The sequence below is a fragment of the Amphibalanus amphitrite genome, unplaced genomic scaffold (genome assembly GCF_019059575.1).
Source record: "Amphibalanus amphitrite isolate SeventyFive unplaced genomic scaffold, NRLGWU_Aamphi_draft 001150F_arrow, whole genome shotgun sequence".
Lineage (NCBI taxonomy): Eukaryota > Metazoa > Arthropoda > Thecostraca > Balanomorpha > Balanidae > Amphibalanus > Amphibalanus amphitrite.
Window position 1 is genome coordinate 209,907 of NW_024882644.1, and position 19,259 is coordinate 229,165.

Genomic DNA, 19,259 nt, shown 5'->3' on the forward strand with positions numbered 1-19,259 from the left:
ACAACCCAGGCCAAACTTAATCCGCATTGGGTTCACATGTGTGTGCGTGCTCACATGGCAAATGATAATCCATGGCTTATTAGTACATAAATAATTGCATTATGCAACAGTAGGTGGTAGGTATGTCATGTATTTTGGCAAGGTATTAGGTGGTATGTATTTTGGGCCTGGAGCTGTTTCCTATTCATTGCAGCAATGCTGCCGTCATGGCTTATGTGTACCATGCGCACACAAGCTCCACCAATGTAAAAATGTCGTTTTCACACAAAACTCATAATTGGAGGAAGGTAGAGCAGACCAAGAATAAGCGGGCATTTGCTGCAGTGTGGAAAAAGTCACTAGAGGCTTGATACTTTTTTACATGCAGCAGCCTGGAGATGTCCACAGAGGCATGCCTGAGGATGTCCACAGAGGTGGATCCAGGCAATAGTTTTTACAATCTTCTCCCCTTGTGCCCGCTGTGTGTTGTGCTGACTGCTTGTCCCCCTTCTGGTGGTGCCTAGACTTGCCTCTGCATATCTCCCCAGGCTGCTGCATAATGTCTAAAAAAACCCTCAAGCCTCTAGTGACTTTAATCACTCCAGTCTCTACAGCATATGCCCACTCATGCTACAGCTGCCTTAATAATACCAAAATTAGTAACAATGGTCTCATAACCATATTCAGTAGGAAATGAATTACCTAGAAAATTATATTAAAAAATACACTTGCTTTCAAAAAGAATGAGCACTGCTAAAATGCTATTATTTCAAATAATGCTAGGTTTCTGAACCACAAATTCCAATTCTGTGTCACTGAATACTGATTGCCAATTGTACAAGACAAAAAGCATCAACAATGCTACATCAAGGATAATGATGCTAAGATAGTTCTCATTTTAGCCTGAAGTGTAAAAACCAAACCTAACCTGATTTGGGTATTTGGGTAAACCAAGCCTAACCTGATTTGGGTATTTGGGTAGTTTTTATGATGCTAAGCAATAGCCTATTCCAGGCTTCCTAATTTGCAGAGCTTTTGGTTAAAAAATGATTTTTAAAAATGTATTTGAAGTATGTTCTGACATGTCCGCCCTCTGTGCCTGGCAGACAAGTCACAGCGTTACCTGATGAGTCAAGAGGTTCTGTACCTGATGTACCTGATCAAGAGTACCTGATGATTCTGCAACACCACCTGATGGCCAACTCGACGGCATTGCTGACCCGAAAAGGAGTCTAGCAGCTGAATGTTCAACTTCTGCCACTGCACTGTTGACTCTGCCTAGAGACAGCATCTGCACCACGGCCCACAGACGATCTTCCGTGGGACGGTGTGCTGCGCACCAGTCACCACACTGACGGCGTTCACCTGTGTGCTGCACAACTTTCTGTGAGGTCAGGAGATCGACACTGACGGCCCCGGACGGTGTGCTCTGATTGCGCCGAGTGTGCTCCCTCGTGTCCGGGCCTTGATGCCAATACCGCACGCGAGGCGGCGCGCGTCCGCCAAGCCCTCACATACTGCGTCCAAGGTGCAGGTGGTGTTCGGTGACAGTGTGCAGCTTCTGCCGGCCCCGTGGACGGCACCGCATGTGACCATGGCATGTGCATTCGATTTTCTGACATAAGTGCAGTGAATTCATTTGTCATTTTGCTTCTGAATGGTGTCGCCGCTCGGTAGGGTCGATTCTGCCAGAGTAAAGAGGTCGCCACGATCGGCGGCGGTGGGCGGTGCGGCAAGCCGGAGCAAGGCACTCAGCAATCAGCTGCCGGGAGGTGGCGGCGGCGGCGGCGGCTGACGACTCGGGCCTCGAAAATCCTGTCGTGTGCGTTGCTGGCTATTATGCGTTGTTGGTGTGCGCTGTTTTGCAAGGCCTTTGGAGCGGCATGTCGAGTTTTGGACGAAGGAGCCTTGGTGTTTTGTTGGTCTATTTTCGATAAAAACGGTCATGAAGAGTGAGCTGTGTCCAGGCTGATTTTAAGATTTCTGTCACAGTATTGTCACCTTTGACCTAGGCTTGTGTCTTCTTGGGTATCGGCATATTGTGCCACCGTCTTTGCCCCGTGTCCGCGCGTGCTGCATTTTTATGTATGGTGTCATATACTGTCACCTCGCCATGTTTAGTGATATCCACTGTGTGGAAAAATGCATTTTGTTATAAGGGGGGGGGGGTACACTTGTGTTCCCCAATCCAGCGCTTTAGATAATACAGCATCTGTTTTTGACATAATGAAAGCCTGTGTTTTATGTGGGTGGTGGGCTTCGCCGTTCCTCAGGTCCGTTTCTGGCATTTGAATTTCTGCTACATTTCTAGAATGCCTTTTTTCTGTTTTTCATATACAAAGCACGGTTCAAATGTGTGACCACAAATCACTGTGATTGTCCCATGCTTACCACCAACCATTCCTTCAATGCTAATGTCGTTACAGCGAAGTTATTCATTTATTGAGAACAGGGTTGTAGTTGAATAAACAAGACAGGTGAGCAAAATCTGCAGCACTCGTAGTCTTGGCTGATGCGTTAGGAAAAATGGAGGAACTGCAAGTACACATCACTTTTCAGTTTTATGCTTGAGTGCATTGAATTCCAATGTAGAAGAATCGCAGTTTGATTGTATTTTCATTGATATTATGTATTGTTTCAATAATACTCGTAGATCTAATAAATATTATTCCAATATTACCTAGACGGTAGTTATCATCCTGCAAAACATGTCCAAATATTTAGTACCTTGAATAATGCAGTAAAATAAGCTGCGCCGCTGCATGTATCAGCAGCGCAATATCTGGTGCCAACTCAAGGTCAAGCGGGTCACGTGACAGCTGAGCGGCGGCTGGCTAGTACAGTCGCCGGCGACTTCAAAATGTTGGAAAAATTGAACTTTCTCGGCAACGCCGACAACTCTTCAATGATTGGCTGACACGACTGCTACGTCACACCCCGGCGACTGGTCAGCTGATATCGACAACTGCGGAGTTGCCGGCGACTGACCCCGGTCGCTGGCGATCGCCGGCGACTGACCCCGGTCGCTGGCGATCGCCGGCGACAGTTGCCGTCGCCGGCGACCGGAAAAGTTGCTACGTGTGAAAGGGCCATTAGTCACATTGTATTGGCAAGCAAGACCAGTTCGAAACCAAAGTCAAAGTTCAGTTCCAGTTCCAATTCCAAGCGTAGCCCCCCGCTCCAGACCGAATCCCCCCGTCAATGACAATGACCTTCAGACGACCTTTCGTCCGAGAAGGTTCCAGGAGAAAACCCAATCGGCGGCTGCCCTGGCGTCGCAGCGCCAGCCAATCAGCAGCCGCCATCACTGCCACAGCCGTCGCCGCAGAGCATGGCAAATAGCCCACGGCGTGTGAGCTGTAGCCGCGGGCGCTCGCAGCGGCAGAGTTCCACTTCCGACTCTGACTCAGTCGGTCTCGGAGCGGCAGTCCATTCATTGGCGGCAGTTCATTCATTGCCAACATATAGCCGCCCGAGCAATAGGCGGCGCCACAGGAGAAGGAGCCCTCCTACACTCCTCCCCGCTTACAAAGAGGCGCCAGCCGCATGAGGCGCGCCGGCTCCAGCGCGCGTCCCCTGGGAACCAGAATAAAAATGCGTCACAACGAGTGACGCCAACAACGCGATATATACAAACGACATGAAAGGTCAGCTCGGGTCATCGGGGCACGAGACAGGACACACATCAGCCGGTAAGGATAAGATGAGACCCACTGCCGTACGTTCCGCCACTTACGCCACGCGCTAGTCGCTCGACGCGTTCAGATCGCGTCCATCTAGGCTCTGCTGGCCAGTCAAAGCACAAGATAAAGCGCGCTAAAGGCAGCTGCGGCTGGGCAGTGTTGCGATCAGGTGTCTTACATTACGGCTACATATCGGTCAGGGGGCCGACGCTCACGCGTAGAGCGTCTCGGAGCCACCGGGGGTACCGCAGTGCGAGGCAGCGGTATCGGCCGGAAGGTCACACGGAGACCAACCGACTGCTCTGCACCCTGTGAAACGGCAGCCTCAGCTCGAGGCTCAGCTGCAGAACGCATCGGCACTTCAGTTGCGCTCCCTGGGACAGCACAGAGACTCGTCCCCGCGACAGGTGGTGACCCAGCGGTCTCAGCCCGTGTCGCACTCGCCGACTGACCGGCCTGCTCAGCAGAGTCTGAGCGGCCACTTACCGGGTCTGCCGCGTCACTGGCGGCTGGATCTGACTCCGTCGTGTTACCAGAGGGCACGGTACATGGCTTTAACCTATTGTGGTGCACACACAACATTTTCCCGTCCTCCAGTCTGACACGATAGTTAAGATCCCCGCGCTTGGCGACAATTACCACGGGTTTCCAGGGCCTCATAAACTTGTGATATTCGCCACGCTTGGCAACACCACGAAACAGCATGGCCCGATCACCCACACTGTAATGAAACTCATTCATTTTCCGCTCATACAAACGCTTGTTCTGAGTATGTCTCCTATCTGACACGCTGAGGGCCTCTCGGTACGCGCTACGGAGACCGCTACACAGCTCGTCTACATACTCCGCGGCGGACCGAGCACGGGCCGTGGTAGGGGAGTCTATCTCAGCGTCAATGGGCAGGTTCGGCTCCCGGCCGAACATCAAAAAGAAGGGACTGTACCCCAACGACCTGTGAATCTGGGCACGGTAACCGAGCATCAGCAGCGGCAGGTGGCGGTCCCACTCGCTGTGATTATCCGTCAGGTACTTCGCCAGCATCCCTAGGATGGTCCGATTGACCCGCTCGCAGCGGCTGTTTCCCTGTGGATGGAAAGCAGTGGTGCTCGTTCTCTGTATGCCCATGATTCGGCACAGCTCCGACATCACCTGGCTTCTGAAATTAGCGGCACAGTCAGAGTGAAGACGCTTGGGACACCCAAAGCGGGAAAACACTTGTGACGCCAGAGTCTCCGCGACCGTCACAGCCAGCATGTCAGGAAGCGGGAACACCTCCACCCAGCGGGTGAAGTGATCACAGACCACCAGCAAGTGTCTGTTGCCGCGCGCTGTAGTGGGAAGATCGGTCAAAAAGTCAATGGACACCACCTCCCAGGGCTCAGTTGCGTACAACTCGCCCATAGACGCTCGGGGTGGCGGGTTGGGGGAGCTGCGGCCGGCACAGCGGTCGCACTGCTGACAGAACTTCTCCACATCTGAACACATCCCCAGCCAAAAGAATCGTCTCTGAGCCTGCTTAAACAACTTCTCGTGACCGAAGTGTCCTCCACACGGGCCTGCATGCAGAGAAGTGAGCACACCTGCCACAAGCTCAGACGGAATTACCACCTGCAGCGCCTCAGGGGCCTGCGGACGGCTGCGGTACACTTTGAAAATCACGCCGTCGAGGAGGCGTAGCCGGGACCAGTGTCTCAGCCACGGCCTCACAGCGCTCGAGACGCTGTGGCGAGAGGGGCACGAGCCGGTCGCAAGTAACCGTGCCAGCTCGGCCAGCACCTCATCCTTACCCTGCTCACTCTGAATGAAACTGAGGGGCCAATTGAACGCAGAAATGTGCTGGCAGCTCTCCGTCTGACAGCCCACATCTTCAACCTTCGGCGGCCGCCTGCTCAGGGCATCGGCTGCTGAGTTCTGCGCACCAGGACGATACACGATCTGAAATTGGAAATTCCCGAGAATCTCCAGCCACCGGGCCAGCATACCCGAGGGATTTTTGAAGTTGTAAAGCCACTGGAGACTACTGTGATCAGTGCGCAAAGTAAACTCTCGGCCCTTCAAGTAATGAGAGAATTCCTGAACAAAAACGACACACGCTAAAAGCTCCTTCTTCGTAGTACTGTAATTTTTCTGAGACTTCGACAACTGATGACTACCGTAGGCTATCACTCGTTCGACACCATCCTGCTCCTGTAAAAGGACAGCGCCGATTCCCAGGTCGCTCGCGTCACAGTCCAGACAGAACTTTCCAGCTCCGTCACCGAACCTGGGAAAGCTGATCACTGGGGCCTCCGTCAGAGCTTTCTTCAAGCTTACGAAGGCCTCCTCAGCTGCCGTCGACCACTGGAACGGGACATCTTTGTTCGTGAGACGAAACAACGGAGCCGCGATAGATGCAAAATTCTGCACGTACTTCCGAAAATACGAGCACAGTCCCAGGAAACTGGACAGCTCCTTGGCCGTCCGCGGCTGTGGCCAGTCCGTCACCTTGCTCACCTTTTCTGGGTCCGTCGCCATACCATGACCCGAGATCACATGTCCGAGGAACTTCACCTCCTTCCTGAAAAATTGACACTTCGCCAGATTGAGCGTCAGTCCGGCAGCGCGCAGCCGGAAAAGCGCATCGTCCAGAGCTTTCAAAACCTCCGAGAGGCGAGAACGACTTACCATGCAAGATGATATCGTCAAAGTAATGAAGACAAGATTCAGATGGCATGTCACCCAACACAATGTTCAGCAATCGGCAGCACGTGAAAGGGGCTGAACTCAATCCAAAACACATACGCTTGTACCTATAGTTGCCTAGAGGTGTAGTGATTGTGGCCTTATCCCGGTCAGCTGGGTCAATCGTTACCTGATGGTACGCCGCATTCATATCCAGTACACAATACAAAGAAGATCCAGCCAGCGCGTCCAGAGTATCATCAATGCGCGGGATGGGAAATGCGGGTAACCGGGTGCATGCATTCAGTTTCCGCATATCAGCACAAATGCGAATTTCACCCGATTTTTTCTTAACGAGACAAGTTGGTGACGCCCAGCTACCATCCGACTCCTCCAGAACGCCGTCTTTAACCAACTGGTCTAATTGCTCTCGCACCTGCTCTTTCAAGTGAGGAGGAATTCGCCGAGGAGCCTGACGAATGGGAGGATGGTCACCCGTATCAATCTGGTGAGTCACGAGAGAAGTGTGACCCACGTGACCGTCAAACATTGTACTGTGCTTTTTGAGCACCGCAAACAGTTCTTTGCGCTGTGAATCGGTCAGGTCAGTCTCAGAAAAGTCAACACTGGATTCAATGTCCACCGTTTTATTTGGCTCGGACTCGGATTCCGGTGACAGCTCCTCAAAGCTCACCTCCAAATCAGCCACGGGACAGTGTTTGGGAATGGTCACGTTTTCTGAGGTCACATTCCTAACCAGGAGCGGAATGGTTGAATCGGTCACAGTCGCGATACATCTTACCACTTCCACACCTGGGAGAGACAGACACGGTTCCACAAGGACAGGGCCGGTATAATCACAATTGTGGGCGTATCCCTTCACGAAACATTCAGCCGCCGGGGGAAGGGAGAAATCACTGCCCACCACAGCTCGTCCCACAGACGTTTTCTCGGCTGAGATCGAGCGCACCTGGTTCTGCTCAGTCAACAACAGACGCCGGCCCGACAGGTCAATCACACAGGGCACCACACGGAGAAAATCAAGACCGAGGAGACATGGGACATCAATTGACTCAGTGACATAGAATGTGACAACGTGACTCTGGTCTGCTATCTTTACCGGCACTTTTACAAGACCAATCAACGGCAACTCCTCCTGTGAGGCTGTCTTTGCTTTTGTCGCTGTTTTCAATAGGGTCACACGAGGAAGAACGTCAAGCAGGGACTTATTTATCACGTTAATAGACGACCCAGTGTCTAACAAAAATTTACACGACACGCCTGCAACGGTCCCTGAAAAGGTCATGTCATCATTCAGCGCCACGCCTGCAGCATCGGGAGCGCACTTGGGCTTCTCCGGCCTCACTGCGGCGGGTTTTGGGGCTGGGGGCACTGGTTGGCGCTGCAACTTACCGTGACCCCGGCGTCGTTTCCCCGGTCACAGACACGGGAAATGTGCCCGTCTCGGCCGCACGTATAGCACCGTGCGCGCCGATGGGGACACGCCGCACGCAGATGCTGCTCGCTGCCGCAGGCAAAACATGCGCGCCGGCCGCGCCCCTGGCGGCCCCCGTCCGGCCGGCCCGCGCTCGACCGACCGTCCCGTGCGCGTGCCGTCCCCGCTCGCGCCGGTCCCCGCTCCCGAGCGGCGGCCGCGGGCTGAGCCGCCCGCGCGACCTGAAGCTCCAGCTGCTCCAGCCGCTGAAGTACTTTTTCCAGCATCTCATTCCCACTAGCTTGGCTAACCTGGCGCACCGGGGCCCGATCCTGAACCGGGACGCGCTCACTACGAATGATATTGCCCACTTTCTCCACAGCTTTTGTGAAGGTTTTGATACCGGTCGAAATTATCTGCTGCTTATACTCTCTCGGCAGAGCCGTGAGGAAAGAGTGGAAGAGCACCTGATCGCACACACTCCCTGGGAACGCTTCAGCCACTAGCGCACGCAGTCGGATGACAAACGCGTCAAGAGAGGTCGACGGGTCAAACTTTAACTGCTGAAGCTGACTATGAGCATCCAGAGCGCACGGTTTGATGAACAAGTGGCGGAGAGCACTAGCAGCCCGGCTGAACGTGTCCCTCTCCTCCCGTGGGAGGGCCTCAAAAGCATCCCGTGCGAACCCGGTCAAGCACAGCGGCAGGAAGCGCAGCTTGAACTCATCATCCAAATTGTGAAAAGTGTAGAAAGTGTCCAGATCCGCCAAAAATCTGTCACAGGCTGAGCCATTCTCCCCGGCGAACTTTGGCGCCTCAAACGAAAACCCACCGATCGCCCCGCGGCGCACGTCCCCAGACCCACTCTGCTCCCCGTCCCTGGGATTCATTTTGCCAAAATGACACACCTATTTACACATCACAAACAAAATACATACACTACACAATACACTCATAACACCAACAATCGGTCCACTTATCTTATTGTCGCCGTCTGTCGATGGAGATCCTCGCCGTCGGCCCATCCATCGGCCCGCCAGGCCGTCAGGAGCCGCAGGAACCGGCGGCCTCGGCGGCCAGCTGACGCACAGCCGGCCGAGCGACGAGCAGCGTCACGTGACTGCTGACGTCACAGCAGCTCTGGGCCGAAGCCGGCGGCCGAGGAGCGGCGGCTGCAACTTGAAGGCGACGAAGAAGAATGTGACAGCGGTCGCCACGAGCGACGGCGACGGCGGACGCACTCGGAGGCGATCATCGCAAACACAAGGACCGCTACGATGGACGGCGGCGACGACCGAACTTCAAACGGTCACTTCAGTCGCCACGGGTCGCCACGACTGACAGCGGCGACGAACGAAGAGCTTGAAATCTTGAATCTGCAGCGTCTGCGACAGCAGGTGGCGGCAACAGATCAAGCCAGCCACTGCCCGCTAACACCGAAGACTGAAGAGGGCCAGCTGGCCACTCACTTCAACAGTTCAACTCGTTGAGCCAGCGCATGGCTAACGGAACGGCCGCTCACCTCTCGTCGAGCCAGCGGAGCTCACCGACAAGCCGCTCCAACAAACAGCGGCAGAGGCTGCACACTGAGACACCAGACTGCACTGCTTCACCATAGTTCTGGGCGGCACAAGTCACTGACAGTCTCGAGTCAGGCACAAAATCATGGCCGAGGCGGGACCAGACACGAAAACTCACACTTCCGAGTTCACCGGATGCACTCGCGAAGTAGGCCAGGCCCAAGGCCGAGCGCCGAGCGGACCAGTCGAGAACGTCTTCATCCTCAGTTCGTTCTTGACTCTTGGTAAGTACGACTCTTCAAGTCATAATTAAGACTTGTTACGAAAGAGCGAAGCTCGTTAACCGCTGCCACCAAATGTAGACATGGCCGTGATAGACTCTATGCAAAACATTAGTCACATTGTATTGGCAAGCAAGACCAGTTCGAAACCAAAGTCAAAGTTCAGTTCCAGTTCCAATTCCAAGCGTAGCCCCCCGCTCCAGACCGAATCCCCCCGTCAATGACAATGACCTTCAGACGACCTTTCGTCCGAGAAGGTTCCAGGAGAAAACCCAATCGGCGGCTGCCCTGGCGTCGCAGCGCCAGCCAATCAGCAGCCGCCATCACTGCCACAGCCGTCGCCGCAGAGCATGGCAAATAGCCCACGGCGTGTGAGCTGTAGCCGCGGGCGCTCGCAGCGGCAGAGTTCCACTTCCGACTCTGACTCAGTCGGTCTCGGAGCGGCAGTCCATTCATTGGCGGCAGTTCATTCATTGCCAACATATAGCCGCCCGAGCAATAGGCGGCGCCACAGGAGAAGGAGCCCTCCTACACTTATACATACGTCACCTGCACCAATTTATCCGTCCGTCCCAACATACCTGCACCCGGCCGTCCCACCGTGGTTATACATACGCCACCTGCACCGATTTATCCGTCCGTCCCAACATACCTGCACCCGGCCGTCCCACCGTGGTTATACATACGTCACCTGCACCGATTTATCCGTCCGTCCCAACATACCTTCACCCGGCCGTCCCACCGTGGTTATACATACGCCACCTGCACCGATTTATCCGTCCGTCCCAACATACCTGCACCCGGCCGTCCCACCGTGGTTATACATACGTCACCTGCACCAATTTATCCGTCCGTCCCAACATACCTTCACCCGGCCGTCCCACCGTGGTTATACATACGCCACCTGCACCGATTTATCCGTCCGTCCCAACATACCTGCACCCGGCCGTCCCACCGTGGTTATACATACGTCACCTGCACCGATTTATCCGTCCGTCCCAACATACCTTCACCCGGCCGTCCCACCGTGGTTATACATACGTCACCTGCACCGATTTATCCGTCCGTCCCAACATACCTTCACCCGGCCGTCCCACCGTGGTTATACCTACATACGTCACCTGCACCGATTTATCCGTCCGTCCCAACATACCTGCACCCGGCCGTCCCACCGTGGTTATACATACGTCACCTGCACCGATTTATCCGTCCGTCCCAACATACCTGCACCCGGCCGTCCCACCGTGGTTATACATACGTCACCTGCACCGATTTATCCGTCCGTCCCAACATACCTTCACCCGGCCGTCCCACCGTGGTTATACCTACATACGTCACCTGCACCGATTTATCCGTCCGTCCCAACATACCTTCACCCGGCCGTCCCACCGTGGTTATACCTACATACGTCACCTGCACCGATTTATCCGTCCGTCCCAACATACCTGCACCCGGAAGCCCTGCTCATCCGCTGTGATCCACTCATCTTTTCCTCGCGTGTCCCATACGTCCTCTCCTTGCTGTGCACAGTGCAGCCTCTCGTCTCGTCTCCGTGCCAGCCATTCGTATGTGCCGGGTGGCATCCAGTTAGCCGTCGCCAGCGATCCGAGTGGCCTTGCTACCCATGGCGCCCAGTAATTTAGTGGCCATTGTCTCTGCTCTGCAAGGGCCTACGTGCTAATTCTATGGCAATTGCCGTGCTTCATAATGCAAATTACCTCGCGAATATAACAAGGGCATTAGTCACGAGGCATGACGGTGGTGCTTTATTAAGGTGGTAGTTACGTTCAATTATTAACCGACGTGACAAAGGGTGTTAGGAAAACCAACAATTTCATCCCCATTACATTATGATCGTCGTGTGAAATAAGCAGGTGATTGGTCTAGTAGGTGTGGTATCCATGTTTTCGTGGTTTCGTAATCCCATGAGGTTAATCTGGAATAGGTAATTCTGACAACAACCTGTTCAATTCAATTCAACTTAAAACACGAAAGAAGCAAAAAGTATCGAGCTAAAATTATTACACAATTTTTTGTTTTAAGCACGTTCTGGTTCGTCTGATGTGCGACCGACAGTATCTCGATTTAGATAGCAATTAGATTAGTCATACGATACCTACTGACGTAGGGGAGAGTGGGGAAAGATGCCCAGGGTTTTGCTATGTCATATATTATTCGAAAATGACGATGGGAAAGCAAAAACTTGGAGTTTCAACGGAAGCCGACATCATTTTTCTCCAAAAATATCACACTTTCGTGCCTGAAATATCATAACTTTTTTTGCTATTAAGCATTTTCCTGAAGAAGTGAAAGGGGGCATCTTACCCCACAGGATGGGAAAGACGCCCCCTGACGTTGGGAAAGATGCCCCCTGCACTATAAGTGACATAAATGGGCACGTGAATCGCCTGAACGAATCAGTAGTCCCTTCGAGCCTGCAGTAGACACCAAACGTCATCATAAGGGCCCTCAAAAGTAGTCGTAAGGGCTTCAGAGGTCATCGTTAGGGCCATCATAGTCCAGCGCGGCCAAACAAGCCTCCGTGGTGGCGTTCGGAGACCACTGTGGGGCTCTTATAGGTCTTCATGATGCTTGAGGGCCCTCGAGCCCATCGTGGGGACCTCCGATGCCAGTGCGGCCCGTGGGGCCAACGTGGGAGCCCTCAAAGGATGTCGTGAGGGGCCCTGGAGCCAATAATGGGGCCCACAGAGGCCGTCGTGAGGGCTCTCAGAGTCAGATGCCGCCCAAAAAGTCGCTATGTGGGCCGAGAGACCGGCATGGGGAGCACCCGACCGTACTGGACTCTCAATAGTCCCAGATCGGCTTTTGTCTACATCACAAGTATGTAATAAATGATTTGACGGACTGTTTGAAGGATAGCCTACGGATTTAGGGGGGCGTCTTTCCCCATCAGGACAGGGGGCATCTTACCCCAAGGTACCGAATTAACATTAAATCAGTACAATTTGTTAGCCATAAAACTACACCCTGAAACAAACTGTTTGGGACACAGTACACGCATGCTAATGTATCACGACTAAAGCAAGGGACGCAAAAATTATTTACCTTCTTTGATATTTACAATGTTCTGACACCAAAATATTTTTTGAAAGCAGCAAATAAAAAACATGCAATCATAAGCCAGCCATTGCCCAACTGAGCTTCGCAATTTTTTGTGCAGTTAACAAGGCAGGCTTCCGCTTTACGCTAAGAACATTAATTTCCAGGTCTGATTCTTTGTTTCGCCGCTAGAGGGGGCGGGGCGTCTTTCCCACCCTGGGCATCTTACCCCACTCTCCCCTATACCCAGTAAAACAGATAATCACTGAAGGCCAATTTGTGTTTCCGATTCCTCGGGCGGTAGGGCAGCGAAGCCAATAATCTCATAAGAAAGTGTTATTTATCAATCTTTAAATTGTTACGGAATGATTCGATTACGATGTGGCGCTCATACATTGTATCCCAGCTAATAGCAAATCCCAGCAGCGGACCGAGCGCTCACAGAAACGTCTCTCTCTCTCTCTCTCTCTCTCTCTCTCTCTCTCTCTCTCTCTCTCTCTCTCTCTCTCTCTCTCTCTCTCTCTCTCTCTCTCTCTCTCTCTCTCTCTCTCTCTCTCTCTCTCTCTCTCTCTCTCCCACCCCAGTACAGTACCTGACAGCCCTCTCCCTCCGCCCGCAGCGCATGAAAGCCAAGCTGGACACGCTGGCGATAGCTGTCATGAACCAGTGGCCCGGTGTGCGGCTGCGGGTCACCGAGGCGTGGGATGACAGTCGTCTGCACGCGCCCAACTCACTGCACTACGAGGGCCGCGCCGTCGACATCACCACGTCCGACCGCGACCGCAGCAAGTACGGCATGCTGGCCCGGCTGGCCGTGGAGGCCGGCTTCGACTGGGTCTACTACGAGTCGCGCTTCCACATCCACTGCTCGGTCAAATCAGGTGAGTCGTCAGTCGTGTGAGCTTGGGATAGAGGTGGGGCGGGTGGTCCTTTACCTAGTGGTCAGGGGGGTCTGTCGGCCTGCTGTCAGAACTCAGAAGTTGACGTGATGATTCAGATGACGAAAAAGCACCATTACCTGGCTTATCGTCAGCCAAGTCTGTCAGTTATGGGACGTGAAAACAGAGAACTCAGGGCCGCAGTTGAAGAGCAAATGTAGGTCCCTTCACCTGCCAGTCAGTTCGTCTGTCATTTGTATGCCGCGCGCGCGCACAGAAGTGGCGTAAGTGTACCTTTCGCTTTACCTGCTGTCATATCAGCAAGTCACATTATCACAGCGGCCCGCGGATAAGTGGCCTCTCACAGCGCCGCGTGTTGAAACAAACACTGTTCAAACACAGTCCCTGTCGAAACAAACACTGTTCAAACACGGCCGGTCCGCTGCCGCGCGCGCGGCCCTCCGCCGCGCGGCCGGCCGGCGCCCGCAGTGATTACCGCGGCGCTGATTGATTTAAATTGGCCGGGCAGCGGTGCAGGCACGCCACCCGGCCGCCGCCGCCGGACCCTAATCAATTACAGCTCGGGGGCCGGATCATTTGTTAGCTGCCCGGCCGCGGATAATGAGGTAGGGCCGTGGGGCGGCGCGGCAGGCGTGCCATGGGCGCCCCCCGCCGCCGCCACCGCCGCCAAATGGCCGGCCGGCACCGCACTGATAATGGCCGCACGCTGTAATCACTCCTAATCATACCGCTTTGATTCTGATGCACAACCAGTTTTTACGGCCTCGTTTGCCGGCAGACAACGAGCCATTGAGTTTACAGGACATTTTAAGAGTTTTTAACTGTCGAGGTCTGACAGTTAAAGTGGTGTTTTGGCCGTTTATTTCACTTAGTTTGTCGGCAGGAATGCACGGGCTTTTGCACACCCACTCTGCAGCCGATTTAATTTTCCTGACGGCGGTACCTTGTTATAGTGAATGGCGGCCGCGATTGGCTATGGCTACATTAGTGCCCGCTGCACGGCTGCGGCGCTGCGGTGGGTCGGTCAGGTCGGCCCGCTCTGCCTCGTGCAGCTGTGGAAGAAGACGAGCTGTTCGAATCCAACGGGACCGGATGGCTGACGGGTTCGGTGACGCGTAGAATGCCGGCTCATCTCCGGAAGCTATTGTAAATTTTGCCACAAACTAAATTTTGACATTCATTTATTTTTGTTTTATAGATGAATTTTCAGCCACGGGCCATGATACCAAAAAGACATGAATGTAATTAATTTTGTTCGGAGGCCATTCAAAACAATCAGTTGATAAGCATTTAGCTATTTAACAAGTCAAAATTCGTGGATGACAGGTTAACGCACCGAACAGTTATGAACTGGGTATATAACATTAGGTATTTATTTGTTTCACATTTTGCGGCAAAATTTGTAATGGAATACGGAAATGGATAGAATGAAACGAAACATATCATGGTAGGTATATGCTTGATAAAATTCAAAATTGAGAACTTGCCGATATTCGGGTAACGGTGAGAATTCCGTTCTGAAGTTAGCTTAGGAATGGTCGATAGGTATTACGAATTAAAAGTTTTTTTTTGTGTGCAACAAAAAGTGCAACATTTTATGCATACACCCATAGCAGGAATTATACGGGAACTGCTTCACCCGCCCGATCTTCAACCAGCACCGACATAGTGCAGACTGGACCAGACTACCAAACTGTCTAAGGCTGGGGGGATCCATGTGATCGCAAGGCACATCGCAGTTGCGATCAAACGTAAGTTGTATCGGAGCAGATATTGGAGGGATCCATCGAATCGGAGGCTAAGTAGTTACGCAAGTTGTATCGCAAATGGTGAAGATACGAATTAACTTTACGAATCTTCTCGGTCGATCGGAAGGCCGATCGTAGCGAAGTTTTACCTCTTTCTGAAGAGAAAAATATAAGAAATTTTCAAAATTTTCACAAAACCGAAATATATGTTAAACAAATATGGTTGTTGAACACGTGTGCAAAATTTGAAGTCGATTTCTTCAAAAATGGCTGCGCTAGAGCGTTTTAAATTTACACGTTGAAAACGGTCACTTTCACGTCATTTTTGAAATTAGTTTTTTTCAATTTTGAAATTTAAAAAGTGTTTTGGGCAATTTTTCGCGTTAATTGCGAAAATCTGACCCAAAACATGTATCGCACCATCAATGATCTGATACGCCATCAGAGGCCGCGCCGCGGACAGGTGGGCGCGGCGATACCTAGGCCGCGTGGGGGTTACACTGGTGTTCGGGAAGGGCTATGTCAACGCGAGGCAGGCCGCGGGGGAGCCGGTGGCGGCGCCGGTCCGTATTTGTCGGCGCCTAACAGCGGTGCGTTTATGGCGGAGGGAGGGGAAGCGGTGTAGTGTCGGCAAGGCCGCACACAGGAGAGGGCACACGGGCCTCCCCCCCCCCCATTCGAGTTGGGGCCCGTAATCTTTAGGCCGCCGAAGACCATGTAAAATGAACTGAAATAATGATTGAAAAGACCGGGAGGGCCCATCTCGTTCCCCAGCAGGCCCATACGAGTCCACAAATGCCCAGTAGCGCAGCCAGGGGTATTGTGGTGAAATTTCAATGGCCCTCAAAAGACCTCAAAGGGCCCACATATAGGGTCACAGGGTCCTCAGATGGTCTCGAAGGGCCCTCGGTTAGCGTCAAATGGCCCTCATCTGGTGTCAAAGGGCCCTCAGATGGCCAAATGAAGGGCCACAAGATGGCCTCAAAGGGCCCTCAGATGGGTTCAAAGGGCTCTCAGCCAACGTTAAACCTACCTCAGAAGACCTTAAAGGGCGTCAAAGGGCCATAAACCTGCGTCAGAGGGCCCTGAGCTCGCGTCAAACGACCCTCCGAAGGCCTTAAAGAGTCCTTAGCTTGTGTCTGAGGGCCCTCAGCTGGTGTCAGTGAGCCCTCCTCAGCTGGCGCCAAAAGTCCATCTGAAGGCCTCAAACGGTCGTCAGCTGGAGTACAACGGTCCTCAGGCCGTCACGCGGCCCTCAAAAGCCTCAAGAAGCCCTTATAAGGTCTCAAAGGGCCTCATTTGACCTCAAAAGGCCCTCCGCTAGCGTTAACCGGACCTCAGAAGGCCTTAAAGGGCCCTTATCTGGTGTCAGAGGGCCCCCAGCTAGTGTCAGAGGACCTTCAGTTGGCGCGAAATGGCCATCAGAAGGCCTCAAACGGTCCGTAACTGGAGTCCAACCGCAACGGTCCTCAGGTGGCGTCAAGCGGCCCTCAAAAAGCCTCAAAGGCCGCTTAGAAGGCAGCAAAGGGCCCTCATATGACCCCAAAGGTTCCTCTGCTGGCGTCAAACGGACCTCAGAAGGTCTCAAAGGGCGTCAAAGGGCCCTAAACTCGTGTTAAATATAAAAGCGCCCTTAGCTGGTGTCAGGAGGCCCCCAGTTGGTGTCAGGGTGCCCTCAGCTGGTGTCAGAGAGCCCTCAGTTGGCATCTACTGGCCATCAGAAGGCCCCAAACGGTCCTCAGATGGCGTCCAACGGTCCTCAGCTGACGTTAAGAGGCCCTCAAAAAGGCCTCAAAGACCCCTCGGCTGCTGAAGAGGCCCTTAGCCTCAAAGGAAACTCAAGAGACGTTAAACGGCCCTAAAAAGGCTTGAAAGGGCCCTCTGCTGGTGGCAAAGGGCTCGCACATGACGTCAATAACAGCCTTGTCAAAAACGGACCTGAGAGACCTTGCCGGTCCCTGGTTATAAGGGACTCCTGTCTCTTGCAGTAACCTGAGTGGCCCCCGTTTACTGAGGGGCCCCTGGTTATTGAAGAAGTCCCTGGTTACTGGAAGGGCCCCTGGTTATCAGAGGGTTCCCTGGTCACCTGGTGGGTCCCTGATCAATTGTAACCTCCCGATCATCTGAGCGCCCCCTGATTGCCTTGGTCTTGGCGTTGGCGTACGGTTTAAAGTCGTCGGCACACTGTGACCTCCTCTTCCTCAACACGTTCCTCTATTTCTTCCGCAGCGATGGCGATTTCCTCAAAATACTCTTCCATCGCGAAGCCTTGCACGCAGACACAAGCCTTCAGGGCGCTCGCTGCGCCAACTCTTGACGCTAACTGCCGGGCTCCAAATGGAACAGATGGACTCCGAAACGAACGTGGGAATGCCGACACATGATCCCTCCAAATTTACAGAGGAGGAGATGTCCCTGACAGCCCATTTGCAATAGGGGTCACTTTTACACTATAGACGTATGGGAAATTCGACCTTATCGACATGGTACTACGAGGTCAGCTGATCTGCTTGGCATTTAAATCGTAGTAAAACTGGCATTTAAACGCTACGAAACAACTTACGTACAACGTAGCTCCGATGGGCCGCTCTTTCTTTTTCATCCCTCCGATTTTCTTCCGATCAAGAGAAGTTTCGTACCGAGAGAAGTTTCGCAGCCACATCCGATATAACTTACGAAAGCACGGATCCCCCCAGCCTAAGCCAGTCAGATGGCCAAAGGCAGGCAGATATGGTCTGAGGTAGTCATATGGTCCGGTCGCCAGTCCCGGGCGGTACACCGGCTGCTCGGCCGTCTCCCGTTACAAGCACGAGACGCGTGCCTCTCTGATAGCGAATAGGAGGGGGGGGGGGGGTGCCCCGCCCGCATCCCAGTCGGAATCCTACCGGCTCCCACACCACTGTCCGATGTAGTTTCCCGGCTCCCCGGCAAAATACCTCGTGATGGGTTAACGACAATTAGCGTGCCAGTCTTGTTTAAGGTAAGCCTGCAAATTACCGTCACATTAGCCGTCCTGTCACATAGCATTGTTAATGGCCTGCGGAATGTCCCACTGGGGGCCAGAGCACCTCGGAATGGGTGGGTGAGAGACAAACAGGCAATGAGAAAGGGGAAGGAGGAGGAGATAGAGGAGAGAGAGAGGGAGAGAGAGAGAGAGAGAGAGAGGTGCTCGAACCGTCGAACCGAGTGACTGGGTATACTGCGCCGTGTGATCCGTATTCCGCCGGTGTGTGCTGCTGCCCCCGGGGCCGGACACAGTTCGGGAGAGTGCCGGCCCCGCTGCCCGCGGCGCCGTCTCGCGTGCTCCGGCCGCCGTGTGGGCCCACTGAGAGCGGGCGCCGGCTACGAGCGGCTGCAGCGGCCGGCCGCGCCGCCATCCGCCGGCCGCCGCCCAGCACGCCAATCAATTAGGGCTGATTTGCGGCGGTGTTCTCGCGCCACGAGTGCCGCCGGCGCCGCGGCGAGCACCTACTAATGGCCACCGGCGCCGACTGCACCGGGCGGGCCGGTCGACCGCAGCGGCCCGGGTCGCGGCCTCACCACGGCGGGCCCGGCCCCGGCCACAGCAGACCAGCAGTGGCGCAGTGGCTGACGAATAGACGGGCGGCCCGACGGTTGGCTAGGATGTGGCATGTTCGACGTACCTTTTTTACGGGGATAGATCCATTACCTCGATTTAAACCGTCTAAATACCGTAGTTGCGCATTTTAGCACTTACTCGTACCTGGTCTACAACTGCACACATCCCGTCCCGGCATAACGCTCGTCTTAGCAGGAGAGAGAGAGAGAGAGAGAGAGAGAGAGAGAGAGAGAGAGAGAGAGAGAGAGAGAGAGAGAGAGAGAGAGAGAGAGAGAGAGAGAGAGAGAGAGAGAGATAGAGAGAGAGAGAGAGAGAGAGAGAGAGAGAGAGAGAGAGAGAGGAGATAGAGAGAGAGAGAGAGAGAGAGAGAGAGAGAGAGAGAGAGAAGAGAGAGAGAGAGAGAGAGAGAGAGA

General features: G+C 53.7%; 1 protein-coding gene across 1 annotated transcript in view; it reads left to right on the forward strand.

Annotated features, from left to right (window-relative positions):
• Positions 1-13,500, forward strand: part of LOC122370613 (indian hedgehog B protein-like) — a gene marked incomplete at its 3' end in the record, with an annotated part of 33,649 nt that extends 20,149 nt beyond the window's left edge. The window contains exon 2 of the mRNA XM_043346344.1: positions 13,239-13,500. Within this exon, the coding sequence (XP_043202279.1) occupies positions 13,239-13,500 (262 nt within the window). The remainder of the gene's footprint in view (positions 1-13,238) is intronic.
• Positions 13,501-19,259: the final 5,759 nt, after the last annotated feature.